General features: G+C 45.3%; 1 protein-coding gene across 1 annotated transcript; it reads right to left on the bottom strand.

Annotated features, from left to right (window-relative positions):
- Window positions 1–937: 937 nt before the first annotated feature.
- THEM6 (thioesterase superfamily member 6) lies at window positions 938–14,509 on the bottom strand. The gene is made up of 2 exons (XM_083517065.1): window positions 13,714–14,509; window positions 938–3,232 (listed from the first exon to the last, which is right to left on the bottom strand). Exons 1-2 carry the CDS (start codon window positions 14,221–14,223, stop codon window positions 3,119–3,121), a joined length of 624 nt encoding a protein of 207 aa, XP_083373191.1. The 5' UTR covers window positions 14,224–14,509; the 3' UTR covers window positions 938–3,118.
- Window positions 14,510–16,291: the final 1,782 nt, after the last annotated feature.

The following is a 16,291-nucleotide window of genomic DNA, read 5'->3' on the forward strand; positions in this document are numbered from 1 at the left end:
GGTAGGCAAGCTAAGACCCAGGGGCTGGATCTGGCCCAATCACCTTCTATATCCAGCCCATGGACAGTCCGGGAATCAGTGTGTTTTTGCATGAGTAGAATGTGTGCTTTTATTTAAAATGCAATGACAGCCCTCTCTCCACCTGTGTTTCCCCAGTAACCAGGACTCGGAAGCCTACGGTCGCCATCTGCGGAGGCAAAGAATAAAAATCACAGCTAGTAGGCACTTGTTATTTATTTTAATTGGTGTACCCCACTTCTCACCACTTGAGTCTCAAAGCAGTCTCCTTTCCATCTATTGCCACAAATGGTCTATTTCCCTTCTAAAGCCACCCAAGCTATCCTATGGTTGCGAATTCCGTACAGTGGCGAAGCTAGCTTCACCGGCGCCCGGAGCGGCGGCCATGCCGTGCACCTGGTGGGGGGGGGGAGCGTCTCTACCCCCATCGTTCTGCCCGGACACTGAGGTCCAGCTCCAAGGGCCTTCTGGCGGTTCCCTCACTACAAGAAGCCAAGTTACAAGAATCAGGCAGAGGGCCTTCTCGGTAGTGGCACCCACCCTGTGGAACGCCCTCCCACCAGATGTCAAAGAGCAAAACAAGTTCCAGACTTTTAGAAGACATCTGAAGGCAGCCCTGTTTAGGGAAGCTTTTAATGTTTGGTGCATTACTGTATTTTAATATTTTGTTGGAAGCCGCCCAGAGTATCTAACCTGAGGTACCACTGTACAAGGTTGGACTCCACTCCAGATTCATTCCAATCCTCTTTTAAAGCCACCCACGCTGGGGGCCTCATCACTGCATCCTGTGGGAGGGAGTTCCATAGTTTAACTCCACAAACCTGATGAGAACCAAAAAGGCGCATTGTGCAAATGGGTGAAACATGGTCACATTAGCCCCGGAAACCCCCCAAAATAGGAACAAAGAAGACAAACACGGTAGCACCAGCCCATATTTATTTAGCTGCATTTACGTTACATGAAAAATTTACCACGGTTCGTTGAAGTTACCACAGTAGGAGGGGGACTGGCAAGGAACATTTTTTAAAATGGAATACTTTTTTGTGGGGAGATCTCAGGTCATTCGCAAGTCAATTGAAGATATGCTTGGGAGAACATGCCTGAAGTTGTATTTTCTAACTCAGCTGTACCAAACTGTGTCCCCTGGCATTGCTCCAAACTCCCATCAGCCCCCAGCCAACATGGCGGCTGGTCAGGAGTGATGGGGAGTTATAGCGCAATATCTGCAGGGCAACGACATTAGCCATCCTTGGTGTAACTTGATGCCTAACTTTCACCTGCCCACATAACCTATGCAGGTGAGACTGGTACAACTGCAATTTCACCCCTTTCCTCCCAAACCTGGCTCCCTCTGTGGTCAGTACGGAATTGATTAAATTGTGCGGGAACTGGTACCCAATTTTTATCATGTTCCTCTCTGTTTTCCTCCCTCTGGCGGGCTGCAAGCTCTCGCTTCAAGACTGCAAACTGCCTCAAACGGAAAAAAGCAACGTATCAGTGCAAAAGAAAATAAGTTAAATAAATAAGACTTGAAGACAGTGCTGATTCCCTTCTGTGCAAAATGGTTGATCTTTCTATTCCACTGGATTAACTTTTTTAAAAAACAACCCCTTTTGAAAACCACCAATCAATCTTCGGCACCGAATAATTAAATACAGTAACAATAAAGAACATACAACAATTTTTCCTCAAAGCTATTTTAAACCACGCTGGTTTCCTCCTGGTTCACCAGAAGTACGGGGGGGGGGGGAATCTCTCTGGAACAGAAGAACCATGTAGAATGAAATAAGTCTGTGCCTGTTTTGTAAATTTGGTGCTGTGAACATCAAACCCTGATTGTCTCTGCTGTATTAAACTGGTGCTAGCTCATGCAAGGCTGTGGGAATCGGATGTGCTACACGGAATCCCCTTTCAGCTAAGCCAGGCTTCCTCAACCTTGGCCCTCCAGATGTTCTGAGACTACAATTCCCATCATCCCTGACCACTGGTCCTGCTAGCTAGGGATCATGGGAGTTGTAGGCCAAAAAAAATCTGGAGGGCCGAGTTTGAGGAAGTCTGAGCCAAGTCCTAATACTGGAATGTCCCCCACTTCAAGGAAAATCAGCTGGCCACGGGTGGGGCCTGCCTGGCACAACTCTTTCTGCTAGGAGGCCTACAAGACCTTCCAGCAGAAAGAGTTGAAGGTCTTGTGTGGTCCACCTGGACTCTGATGGATGTACACCTGTTTCCATTAAACACTGGAGGGATGTGGAACCTGTGGCCTTCCAGATCTTGTTTGGAGTTCCAACTTCCATCCGCCCCAGCCAAAGTGGCCGATGGCCTGGGATGATGGGAGATGTAGTCCCAGGAACATCTGGAGGACCACAGGTACCCCACCTCCGATTTCAAGCATTTGCATGAAGCCAGCCGTGTGCGAATGAGCAATGGCAGCAGATTCGTCACAGTAGATCGGGATAGCCAAAATGATGCTCTGCAGATGTTGTGGACTCCAACCCTCATCAGCCTGGCCAACGAGGTGTGCTTTAGTTGAACAACATCTGGAGAGCAACCTCACTGGCTCCAGTTTGTAAGCAGACGACAACCCAGGCTTCCCCGCAAGACTTAGGTTGCCCGTTTATACTTTGGTTTCTGCAGAGCCCTGGATCTGTGGTGATCTCAAATCAAAAAGTCAACTGGGTTCCCCTTTCATAGACCCAAAACACATCTCTCCTAAGTTTTCTGGGCTGTGATGGTCACCACAGAGCTATCAAGGCTGGCTTTCGTAAACAAGAACAGGTTAAGAACAGGGGGACGGCATTCCTGTTCTCAAGTAATGCCCAGTGGATAAGGACAGGATCGCGACTAAATCCAGTGCTATACTACAGTTGGGTTGGCGTGACCTTATTTCCCTGTGTATGGCTGCCGACAGGGTGGAACCATAAGACTGCTCCGCGTGGCCCCAATCCTTTGGGGCTGACTATCAAATTGGCTGGCTTTGTTGTTGCTGCGGTGCAAGAACTTTATATTTCTCACGGTAGCTGAAAAGGGGAGTCTTAATAATCCTCAGCAATTCCGAAGGAAGGATCCCGCACTGAGGTCATAACGGGTTTGAGGTATCCCATTACTCTTCCTTGTTGTTTTCCTGCAAATCGCTCTCTGCCCGTAACTTTTGGCTGTTGACTTCATTGTATTTCAACCAGTGTAGTATTTCCTCAGGAAGCTCAGGAGACTCCACCTATAAGAGCAGAGAAAGAAGGGGAAATTATGCCATATACTGTATTTTTCACTCTATAACACGCACCAGACCATAACATGCACGTAGTTTTTAGAGGAGGAAAACAAGAAAAAAAATATTCTAAACGAAACAGTGGATGTATGATTTTTGTGGTTCATGCTGTGGCCACAGACATGTGATCTGACAGTGAGTTTGGAGTAGCCCAATGCAAAAATCCTGAGGATCCATGTGGATCCATGCTTTGTAACCATGGTTTTGCACCACTGCGGCCCCAGGCAACAGTGGGTGCGTGATTTTTTTGGTGCAAGATGTAGCCATGGACATGCTATGTGACCTGATGGTGAATTTGGGGTTACCCAGTGCAAAAATCCTGAGGATCCATGTGGATCCGTGCTTTGTAACCACGTTTTAAGTGGGGAGGGAAGGAAAAGCACTCAAGGGACAAGGAGCACGTGTGTGGTGTGTGGAGAAGGATGCTGCTAATAATGCTATTTAGCGAGCTGAGTGGGGAGGAGAGAGGGACAGAGAGCCTGCTTGCTTTAAAGGAGACAACTGGACAGGAGCCGCTTAAAGTTCTTGAACCGCTTACACTCCTGCTTTGCTCCTTTAAAGCAAGCAGGCTCTCTGTCCCTCTCTCCTCCCCGCTCAGCGGCTCTTCTCCCACTTTGCTGTTTCAAAGCGAGCCACGGAGGAGGGAAGGAAGGGGAACCATGGATCCTCTGCTCACGACTGCAGAAGATCCCCCTGCCATCCGTAGGCATTCCCTCCATAAGACGCACAGACATTTCCCCTTACTTTCTAGGAGGAAAAAAGTGAGTGTTATGGTGCAAAAAAATACGGTATATAACATCTTCATGATCTCCCTAAGGTTATAGCGTGCTGTGAATTTACCTCCTTGAAACTAGAGAAAATGCATAAAAGAGGGCCACCGATTTGTTGGAGATGTAAAATAGATGTGGAGTCATAGTACCAGACATGGTGGACTTGTGCAATCATTAGGGAATTCTGGGATAATATCTATAATGAATTTAAGAAATTATTCAGACTTACCTTTAACCCCCTCCCCCCCAAGATCTTTCTTTTAGGCATTTTACCATTAGAAATTAAGAAAGACATAAGACCGCTGTTCGTGTATGCCCCCACAGAAGCAAGAATTCTTGTGGCAAGGAAGTGGAAAAACAAAACAGTAACGACAATTACAGATTGGCAGATACTCATGTTAGAATATTTACAACTAGCAAAACTGACGGGAAGAGTTAGAGGAGTATTGAACCAGAAAATATTTGGAGAATGGAGAATATTTAAGGATTATGTAAGATCATATTGTACCAACCACACCATATTAGCAGAACTTGAGTGATACTTGTAAACACAACAAATACCGTTTGTGGAATAGACGGGAACAATATTAAAGAATATAAAACTGTGTGGAAAAAACGAAAGTATAAACAGTACAATGAGAATTCATAGCTGTCAACTTTTCCCTTTTCTTGCGAGGAATCCTATTCGGAATAAGGGAATTTCCGCTCAAGATTTCCTCTCTTATATACCTGCCAGCTAAGAGATCACTTCAAGAAACTGCCAAGGCAGGCTTGAGTCCACCAACATTTTAAGTATGGCGGTGAGAGCTGGACCATAAAGAAGGCTGATCGCCGAAGAATGGATGCTTTTGAATTATGGTGCTGGAGGAGACTCTTGAGAGCCCCATGGACTGCAAGAAGATCAACCCTATCCATTCTTAAGGAAATCAGCCCTGAGTGCTCACTGGAAGGACAGATCCTGAAGCCGAGGCTCCAATACTTTGGCCACCTCATGAGAAGAGAAGACTCCCTGGAAAAGACCCTGATGTTGGGAAAGATGGAGGGCACAAGGAGAAGGGGACGACAGAGGACGAAATGGTGGGACAGTGTTCTCGAAGCTACCAGCATGAGTTTGGCCAAACTGCGGGAGGCAGCGGAAGACAGGAGGGCCTGGTGTGCTCTGGTCCAGGGGGTCACGAAGAGTCGGACACGACTAAACAACAAGAAACCTGGTAACAGGGTGGATAAAAATCAATGATTTAAAAAATAATAATTAATTTTTAAATTATTATTCTTTAAATCAGATTTTTAAAATAAAATGCTTTCGGAGGAAAAATCTTTCTAAAGATCGTTTTCTATTTAAGTTACATTATAGTCCAAAGGCTATTCATCAGGAAACAAGGGTTGTTTTAAGTTTTTCATGTGTATGGTAAAACTCAGTCTAAGTTTTTTTTTAATTAATTGTTTAACTGCATCAGTTAACAAACATGGATGCTATGTTATTGCTTTAGTTAAATAATTTTTTTAAATTGTTATTAAGGAAATGATTATTTTTCTCCTTCCAATAAAGTACAGCAGAAAAGTTGCCCAAATATAAACAGTTAACTTATTAAACCTAACAATAATTTCATAATTATCTGTCTACGTATTTCTTATAGTATAACCAAATCAGTAATTTTTGATATTACTGTAAAAACTACTCTGAAAGTTTATTATTCCAAAAATTGAAACCTTCATCGGGTTGTTAAATATTAAGATTACACCAGCAAGAATGAGTCTTTCTGGGGAAAAAATAAAATAAAATCTTACTGACTAGTGATTTAAATCAAGCCTTACTGACTAGTGTTTCAAATCTTGATCTAAATCGTGATTTAAATTGATTTGATTGAAATCAAATCCACCCTGCCTGTTAAGTCTTTATGGTGTAGTTAGACTGTTTGGTGACACCAGCCACGAAATTAAAAGACGCCTGCTTCTTGGGAGAAAAGCGATGACAAACCTAGACAGCATCTTAAAATGTAGAGACATCACCTTGCCAACAAAGGTCTGTATAGTTAAAGCTATGGTTTTCCCAGTAGTGATGTATGGAAGTGAGAGCTGGACCATAAAGAAGGCTGATCGCCAAAGAATGGGTGCTTTGAATTCTGGCGCTGGAGGAGACTCTTGAGAGTCCCATGGACTGCAAGAAGATCAAACCTCTCCATTCTGAAGGAGATCAGCCCTGAGTGCTCACTGGAAGGACAGATCCTGAAGCTGAGGCTCCAAGACTTTGGCCACCTCATGAGAAGAGAAGACTCCCTGGAAAAGACCCTGATGTTGGGAAAGATGGAGGGCACAAGGAGAAGGGGATGGCAGAGGACGAGATGGTGGGACAATGTTCTCGAAGCTGCTAACATGAGTTTGACCAAACTGCGGGAGGCAGTGGAAGACAGGAGGGCCTGGCGTGCTCTGGTCCAGGGGGTCATGAAGAGTCAGACATGACTAAACGACTAAACAACAACAACAAAGACTGTTTGCTGTTTCTATAATCCTATGTTGCAGATTCCTGTTAATCCACTGGGACACAGCAACTCACATATGGGTAGAACAGGGACATGCGCATAAGAGTGATGCAATGGTATTCTCCCCTGAGCATCTTCCAAGAGCCTTATTAATGCAATTTCTCCTTGCCAGAAGCTCTGTAAATTACATAGCTGGCTCATTTGTTAACTACTGGTGATTGTTTGTCTTCTCCTATGTATTCTGCTTTTCTGCTCATGGTGATATCAGGGAGCTCACGGTTTGTCCCTGACATGCTAGCTTTCTAGGTGAAAGGCATTCACGGGTGGCGGAATTTTAATCTTTAATTATACAGGGTTTACGCAATGCTTCATCATCAAAAGCAGAGGTCAGCAAAAGAACATTTTTCATGTATGGAATAACGGCGGCCAGAATTTTAGCAGCAAGAAATTGGAAAAACATGGAAGATTGGCAGATCCTAATGGTAGAATATCTGCAGCTAGCGAAAGCAAAAGGAAGAGTAAGAAGCCAGCCAAAACAAAAAGTCTATAAGGATTGGAGAATCTTTAAAGAATCTTTAGAAAACTATGGACTAAAAGGAAACATCTTGGCAGAATTAGACTGGTCCCTGTATTGTATAAATAGAAGTTCGTAGGGAGGTAAAAAGAAACTATATAAGAAATATGTAACTGTGCGGTATAAAGTAATGGATAAAGTACAGTGAGATTAATTGGAAGTCATTTTTAATTTTCTTCTCTATAAGTTTTATAATTGTTTTCAGTACCAGGAGTATATATGATGATAGTTATATTAATCTTGTTGTATCTTATAGTGTGGTGGTTTGTTTGATTCTTCTGTTATTTGTTTGTTTGTATGTTTGTTTACTTGTTTGTCCGTCTGTTTTTTCATAATTGTATTTATTTTAAATACACACACACACACACACACACACACAGGTCGGCAACCTAAGGCCCATGGGCCGGAAGCAGCCCCTGAGCTGCCCGCTCAGTGAGTCCCCGCGTGCTGCACTAAACTGTTGCAGCGTGGCGCGGGGGCTCTCTTACGCGGCTCCGGAAATCGCTTCTGTGAATGCCCAGACACTGGAAATCGCATCTACACACGTCCGCAGCACCGGAAATCGCTTCTGCACATGCCCAGATGCCAAAAATTGCTCCTGCGCAGGCACAATTTCCAGGGTCTGGGCATTCGCAGAAGCAATTTCCGGTGTCACGCTCGTCGGCCAAGCCCACGGAGGATCTCCACGGGAGTGATCCGGCCTTTGCCCAGTAAGCCTTGTCGACCCCTGATCAAAACCTCTAAGATGTTACACAAAACGTAATACGTGCGTTATAAATGCTGATGGAATCAGGTGTCAAGGACACGCTTCCCTGAAAATGTTCCAATTAAAAATCAGCCGCTGTTCCGGTTTGTGAATGTTCTTTGGAATCCAAACATCCGACGGGGCTTCTGATTGGCTGTGGGAGCCTCCTGCAGCCAATCGGAAGCTGCGCTTTGGTTTTCGAACATTTTGGAAGTCGAACGGACTTCCGGAATGGATTCTATTCGACTTCCTTAAAGTTTTTTTTTAAAAAAAATTAACATATAAAACACATACATATACATTTACACAATACACATACACAACACACTACCTAATTTTCATAACATAAAACATTACTACATTACTCTATATAATACATTACTACATTACTCTATATAATACCTACCTATACTGTACATTTCAACATACTACACACCTACCCCACACAGACACCCACCAAGTGACTTGACTTCCAGCCGTTCTTGTTACGCTACTTTATTTTCCCAACTATCTCTTCTTCTATCTTGACTTTACTCTCCTTTCACTCTAATCCTTTTCTGGATTCACTCAATATCTGTCAGAAATTCTACTTTTTCAACACAAATTTTGATGTATTCCTTAAAGATAGCCCACTCCTTATTCACTTTTTGTACCATAACTCCTCTTATCCTCCCTGTTAGTTCGGCAATATGGAAGTATTCCATCATTTTAGATAACCAGTCTGTTTTAGTTGGGACGCTGCTGCTTTTCCAATTTTTGGCAATCAATAACCTTGCTGCCGTAGTTGCATACATAAATATTCTGTTTGACTTCCAAGATACGACTGTATACATTAAAAAAAGGCCAGCAGGATTTTAGCATGTTTGGATCCTAATGGCGCAGCTGCGCTTGTCATAGTGGGTATAATTACGGCCTCTTTACCCATGCCATTGTGGACGCAGGTGGCGCTGTGGGTTAAACCACAGAGCCTAGGACTTGCCGATCAGAAGGTTGGCGGTTCGAATCCCTGCGACGGTTTGAGCTCCCATTGCTCAGTCCCTGCTCCTGCCAACCTAGCAGTTCGAAAGCATGTCAAAGTGCAAGTAGATAAATAGGTACCACTCTGGCGGGAAGGTAAACGGTGTTTCTGTGCGCTGCTGTGGTTCGCCAGAAGTGGCTTAGTCATGCTGGCCACATGACCCGGAAGCTGTACGCCGGCTCCCTCGGCCAGTAAAGCGAGATGAGTGCCGCAATCCCAGAGTCGGCCACGACTGGACCTAATGGTCAGGGGTCCCTTTACCTTTACCCATCCCATTGGAAGGTGGTGGACTCTCTATGATCCTGTTCTCACACTGCCCAATCACATGCCCCAAAGGGAAATCTGCAAGCAGGATTCAAGCACAAAAGCATTTTCTCTCCTCCCATGACTTCCAACGACTCGTATTCAGAAGCCTTGCTGCTTCCGACGAAGCTGAATGTTGGAAGACCTTTATCTCGGTTGGCTTCCAAACTGGATTTTAAATAACTTTTATTTTTACGTATGAAAGCATTCTTAATTGTTCTAATTGTTTTCATATATGGAACCGGGTAATTGTCTTTTACTGCTGATGCTTTTTATTGCGAAACTGCCTCCAGATATTTTATGGAAAGGGAGTCATAAATGGAATTAAATAAGGTTCAGGGCAGACAAGAGGAGGTTACTCCTTCACTCAAAAGTCTGGTTAATCTATGGAAATCGCATGCCACCAATTCGAAAGGCATGTGCCAGCGAATTCAGCTTAGCCAGGGCGGAAATACGGACTGTCTAATTTAAAGTTTCCATCTCCTCAGACAATTCAACATGCATGGGGACATAAGAAGAATTCTTCTGTGTGGATTTGTCTAGCCCTCTTTTAAAAGCCGGTGGCCAGCATTGTCTCTTGTGGCAGGGAGTTCCATAGATAAAACTATGGAAACACTCTGTGCTGATTCCTCTACAGTGGCTGGGCCCAGGCAGCTACCTATGATGGCCGCCTTTTGCTGTAATTGAAGGAAACCAGCCCTGAGTGCTCACTGGAAGGACAGGTCCTGAAGCTGAGGCTCCAAGACTTTGGCCACCTCATGAGAAGAGAAGACTCCCTGGAAAAGACCCTGATGTTGGGAAAGACTGAGGGCACAAGGAGATGGGGACGACAGAGGACGAGATGGTTGGACAGTGATCTCGAAGCGACCAGCATGAATGACTAAACAACAACAACTGGGGTGTGCGGTTGCTTCTGTTACCGTTATAAATTTTCTGCATCTTTATTTGTGATCTTCTTATTATGATTTATGCCAAAATAGTTCAGTTTGATTGTGCTTTTTTTTGGGGGGGGAGGGCCTTCTCAGTAGTGGCGCCTCCCTGTGGAACACCCTCCCGTCAGATGTCAAGGAGATAAAGGACTACGCGACTTTTAGAAGACACCATTTCTCACGTTTGACATTTCCGTACATGCTGGAAGCCGCCCCAGAGTGGATGTCATGCCCAACCTAGGCGTATGTTGTTCTCCCACCCTTCCTTTCAATCCCCACAACAACCCTGTGAGGTGGGTTAGGCCAAGAGGCAGCTCTATGTCACCCAGCGCGAAACTCTTAATCTCTGGGTTGTGGGTTTGAGCCCCACATTAAGCCAAACAGTCCAGCGTTTGGAGACCCAGAATCCAAGATTCTATTGTACAAAGGCAGGTTTGATGGCAATGCTCTCCCTTGCATCGTTTGAGACAATAAATGTCTGAGATTGCTGGTTTCTGCAAACAAGAGAGTGGGAACCAGCTTGCAGACTTCCCTCCGCCAGGAGAATAGGATGCAGGGGTTATTGAGCTGCTGGGCCCTACCTGCAGATGTTCTTGGGCAGACCCTATCTGCCAGGGACAGTTACGGATTTACAGAAGCCATCCCGGTTTTTTATTTGATCCCAGAACGTCCCATTTTTCCATAGGATGTCCCGATCTTTATCGGAGATATGATACAATACGATAACGTTTATTGTCGTTGTCCCATACAGAACAACGAAATTGAAAAAAATCTACATCAGACATTCAAAAACCAACAAGCCTGCTATCCCAGCCTGATTAGCCCCCTAAAAACTCTGATACCCCATAATTAAATACAATAGACTCCCACAGAGACTACCTTACACTGCTTTTAAAACCAAAATCGCATTTGGGTAGAAACTGTTTCTCAGGCGGCTAGTCCTGGTCTTTATAACCCTGTACCATCTTCCAGAAGGCAGAAGCTGAAAGAGATCATTTCCGGGGTGCGCACTATCCTGCGCTATCTCTGCAGCTTTCTTATGGCACCTGGAAGCGTAAATTTGATCCAAGGTGGGAAGAGTGCACCCAATTATTCTCTCCGCAGTCTTTACAACCCTGGGCAGGATATGTCAGAGGTTATGGAGTTATGCAGTGCTTCCCCCCCTAAAAAAAATGTTTAGGGGTACTCTCATTTTCCTACTCATATTGAAATACTGCCTCTCAATGAGGCCAAACTTACGATTCACAAAATGTTTAGGGGTACACGTAACCCTGCGTCCCACCAGAAAAAAGCAGTGGAGTTATGTGACTCCCTCAGCCAAGGATATAAGTAACTCTACAATCTTTAGAAAACATCTGTATAGCTTTATAGAATAATTAAGCCAGGCGCCATGCAAAAGCATTCACCTTTAACCAGGCCTTTGGTCAACTGTCATCCAAGGCCCCTTGTTAAATGTGTTGGGGAAGGGGAGTGTTATCAGGCTGCTTTTATTTTATGTATTTTGTGTTTTTATACTGTGCTTTTATCCTGTGAACTGCACCTGAGACCTGCAGGCATAGGGCAGTGTACAAATTTAATAAATAATAATAAATAATAACATTATGTTTTTATGTTAAGTTGGAAGCCGCCCAAAGTGGTAATCTTTCGTAATATGGTGCTCTGTGGGAGCCCAAAATTTGTCACCTCAAAGGGATCTTCTGAATCATAGAAAAGTACCGTCCAACATTTATCTGATGAAAATTGGGACATCCTATTCCATAATAATAATAATAATTTTATTATTTATAACCCGCCCGCCTCTGACGAGCCACTCTGGGTGGCTCCCAATGTATTTAATTTTTAATGTTTTCTTATGTTTTTATATAACTTCCCTGAACAGGGCTGCCTTTATAGATTGTATTGTTTTCTCCTTGGCTCAAGGGTTGCATAATTCCATACCCTCCAATATTTTCTCTGATGAAAATAGGGACATCCTAAGGAAAAGCAGGGCATTCTGGGATCAGATCAGGAACTGGGACAGCTTCTGTAAATCCAGGACTGTCCCTGGAAAATAGGGACACCTGGAGGGGCTGTAAAAACCATTCCAACCGGCCTACTATTCCCCAAGTCTTCCTGAATAGTGAATTTCTAGGGGCCTGCAATATACTTCTTCAGGTGCACCAAAGCAGAGACCAAGCGGAGGAGCTTAAGAAATTAGGAATCTGCTGATTTCCCTACCATTGTAATGCACTGCTCCAGATGTTGTACGATTTCTAATCACACTTCCATTTCTTATAGATTGCACTGTATCGTATTGCAGTTTGCACTCCACAGAATCCCAAATTGCAATACGGTATAATTCAATATAAGAAACAAATGAAACAGTGGAAATACTGTGGCAGAACTACTGCAAGGCATTCTACGTAGGGCTGCCTCTGAAGACAGTTTGGAAACTTCAGCTGGTGCAGAATTCAGCAGCTGGGTTGCTCACCGGACTGGCAAGACGGTTTGAGCATATTACACTGATCCTGGTCCGACTGCACTGGCTACCAATTAGTTTCCGGGCCCAATTCAAAGTGCTGGTTTTGACCTGTAAAGCCTTAAATGACTCAGGACCGCAATACCTCAAGGACCGCCTCTTTCCGTAATAACATACCCAGACCCTGAGATCATCTTCTGGGGCCCTTCTTCATGTGCCTCCTCCTCAAGAGGTCCAGAGGGTGGCAACATGAGAACGGGGCCTTCTCTGCAGTGGCTCCCTGCCTGTGGAATGCTCTCTCCAGGGAAGTTCACCTGACACCCTCATTATACACCTTTAGGCCTTAGGCAAAACATTCCTTTCTAACCAGGCCTTTGGTTGATCCGATTTACATCCTTTGCCTTTTTAAAATGTGTGTGTTTTTTAATGGGGGAGTGCTAATGGGTTGTTGTTTTTATTTTTATTAGGTATTTTATGGTTTTATATCTTGATCTTATTCTGTGAACTGCCCTGAGACCCCTGGGGGGAAAGGGTGGTATATAAATTCAATAAGACAAACAAACAAACAAATAACGGTGCTAAATGTTTAGGTTTAGTGAATTATTAGGATCTGAAGAACAATTTTGCACCCACTCGGCCTGCCCTAGCCCTTGGACGTAGCCAGGATTTCTTTTTCTTTTTTGGAGCGGGGTTTGCAGGATTTTGTTTGGGGGGCAGATCCACAAATATCACTGAAAAGCACCCCATTATCTGAGGTTCAGGGACGCGGGACAGCAGGTCGGCGGTTCGAATCCCTGCGATGGGGTGAGCTCCCGTTGCTCGGTTCCAGCTCCTGCCAACCTAGAAGTTCGAAAGCACACCACTGCAAGTAGATAAATAGGTACCACTCTGGCGGGAAGGTAAACAGCGTTTCCGTGCGCTGCTCTGGTTTGCCAGAAGCGGCTTAGTCGCTGTACGCCGGCTCCCTCGGCCAATAAAGCGAGATGAGCACCGCAACCCCAGAGTCCTCCGTGACTGGACCTAATGGTCCGGGGTCCCTCTACCTTTACCTGAGGTTCTGCCCCAACCCCAAAAGAAGCTCAGCAACTTTGGCTGCCCCCCCCCAGAACCCAAATCCGGGCTAAGCTCATTCCCCCGCCCGGTTCCGACTCACCTTCCTGCGGCAGAGGATCTCGACGGCTTGCGCGGGGCTGGCCCCCACCACGTGCAGCCGGACGTGGAGCACGGCGCACACGAAGCCGTCCCGTGCGCGCACGAAGCGCTGCTCCAGGACGAAGGCGCGCGCGTCCCAGCCCAGCAGCCTGGTGCGCACGTCGAAGCGCTCGAGCAGGTGCAGCGAGCGGCGGTAGCGGCACGTCGAGGCGGCCAGCACCGTGTGCGCGCCTAAGCCCCGGACGGTGCGCAGCAGCCCGCAGCGGGTGAGGTGCGCCAGGCGCGCCAGGTCCGCCTCGCGTGGGTAGCGCGCGTTGTTCATGTGCACCAGGCAGTCCAGGTCCGACGGCAGCACCCGGCTGGCGAAGCTCTGCTCCTCCAGCAAGTCCCACACCGTGGGCAGCGCCCAGCGCGCGTACAGCAGCGTCACGGGCACCCGCAGCAGGTACCAGCCGTCCAGCAGGGCGAACAGGGCGGCCAAGGCCCCCAGAGCCCACGCCAGCTCCGCCATGGCGCAAAGGGAAGAGCTGGGCGCGCCGTCGAGGCGGTGCTTGCAGAGGACCCCTTGACGCGCGCGCGGGAAGCTGCGCTTGCAGCCGTCTTGCAAAGCCGGCGCCGGGGAGCGAAGGTCACCGGCGGGGCTCCTCCTCCTCTTCCTTCTGCCGTCTTCCGCCCTCCTCTTCCATTGCGCGCGGAGCCGCCTCTCCGGCTTCCTGCGCAGGTTCAGCGTCTTCCTCGGCCGGCCTTATGTAACGATGATGCTGCTTGCTCGCTTGCACGAGCCTTGCTGGACAGCTCCCCCTTGCGCGCCGCCAGCTCTCTGCAAAATCATTATTTTTATTTTTTCAACAGTTAAATGCCACGCAAAGAGACACCTTCCAGGAATTTTATAATATGTGAAATTTATCATATGCCTTTTCTTGTGGTTCTGCTGTTTAGCCTTTTTTATTATTATTACGTATGTTGTTAATAGAAGGTGATTGTTTTACTACCCAGACCCTGAGATCATCTCTTTTTTAAAAAAATCATTTTTATTGAATTTCCAATAAAAACAGCCAATCAACATATCCACATCATAATCAAATTAAAAACAAGAAACTAAAATTAAAAAAAGACTAAATTGTAATCCAAATTGTAATTATTGATTTTTCGGGAATCCCCATAGTCTGGACCTCTGAAGCATATCTCCAAATCTTCAGTCCTGCCTCTTCTCGTTATTTTCATGTTTTCCACCTTCTGGTCTTAATGCTTTAAAGTTCTTAACCCTGAGATCATCTTCTGAGGCCCTTCTTCATGTGCCTCCTCCTCAAGAGGTCCGGAGGGTGGCAACACAAGAGCAGGGCCTTCTCTGTGGTGGCTCCCTGTCTGTGGAATGCTCTCCCCAGGGAAGTTCGCCTGGCACCTTCATTATACACCTTTAGGCTCCAGGCAAAAGCGTTCCTTTTTAACCAGGCCTTTGGTTGACCTGATTGACATCCTATACCCTTTTAAAATGTGGCTCTTTTTGGGGGAATGTTATTGGGTTATTGTTTTTATTCTTATTTTATATATTGCAATCTTTTCTGTGAACCGCCCTGAGACGCCTGGGTACAGGGAGGTATATAAATTCAACAAACAAATAATAAAAATAAATACTGATGATTCTTGTCATTGTTTTACTGATGATTTGTTAATTGTTTTATATTATTTATGTTGTGATTGTGATGTGCTACGATGTTATCATTCACTGTATGTAAGCTGCTTTGTGATTCGTTTGAGTGAAAAGCAGCATAAAATAGCAGTTTAAAAATAGCTAAAAATACAACAATTTACAAGATACAATAATTATTAGAACAAGCCAGAATAAGAGCAGGGAGACAAGAGTCGCTGAACAGCAGGTTAAAACAACTAGAATTATAAGTATTACTAAAGCACTCCTGTTGAAGACTGGGGAAGAAAAGTCATGTTTCTGAAACACAGGATTTCATAAACGGAATAGTAATTGTGCCTCTATAAGGTTTGCATGGAAATATAAGAATTGAAATGAAATGAAGAAACCTGGCCCCCTTTCTTTAACAATGTTAATGACCAAAATCAAGACCTTGTTATATCAATAGCTCCATCTTCTCAGTGGAGAGGTTACATTAAGTAATATGTTTGAATGTTGAATGCGTTGTGTGTGTGTGTGACGATGGATACAGAACATAATGTGATCGACAGACGGGATTCTTTAAAAAACACTTTTATTTAAATCCCTAAAACAGCCAATTCTAACAAATAAGGTAGGCTAAAACATCGGTTTACAAATGCTGACAGCATTGCAACAAGAAAGGGGCAAGTGCTGTAGGAGCAGAAAGATATTTATTTATTCGCAAACCGGTCTCAGTTTTCAAGCACCGCCCTTCTCCCGAGTCATCCCTCTTACGCTGTACTTGAGGCGCTCAGCCCCCACTTGCGGTTCAGGGGTCCTGCCATCTCAATCCCACCCTGTAAAACAATTTTTCCATGTCTTTTCAGGGACACCTGGAGCGTCCCTGTCACAACCTATTTCAGAAATCCTTCTCTTCCAGAAATCAGATTGCAAAAGGTCGTTTCCTTCC

The sequence above is a fragment of the Podarcis liolepis genome (assembly GCF_965112155.1).
Source record: "Podarcis liolepis genome assembly, chromosome: 8".
Taxonomy (NCBI): domain Eukaryota; kingdom Metazoa; phylum Chordata; class Lepidosauria; order Squamata; family Lacertidae; genus Podarcis; species Podarcis liolepis.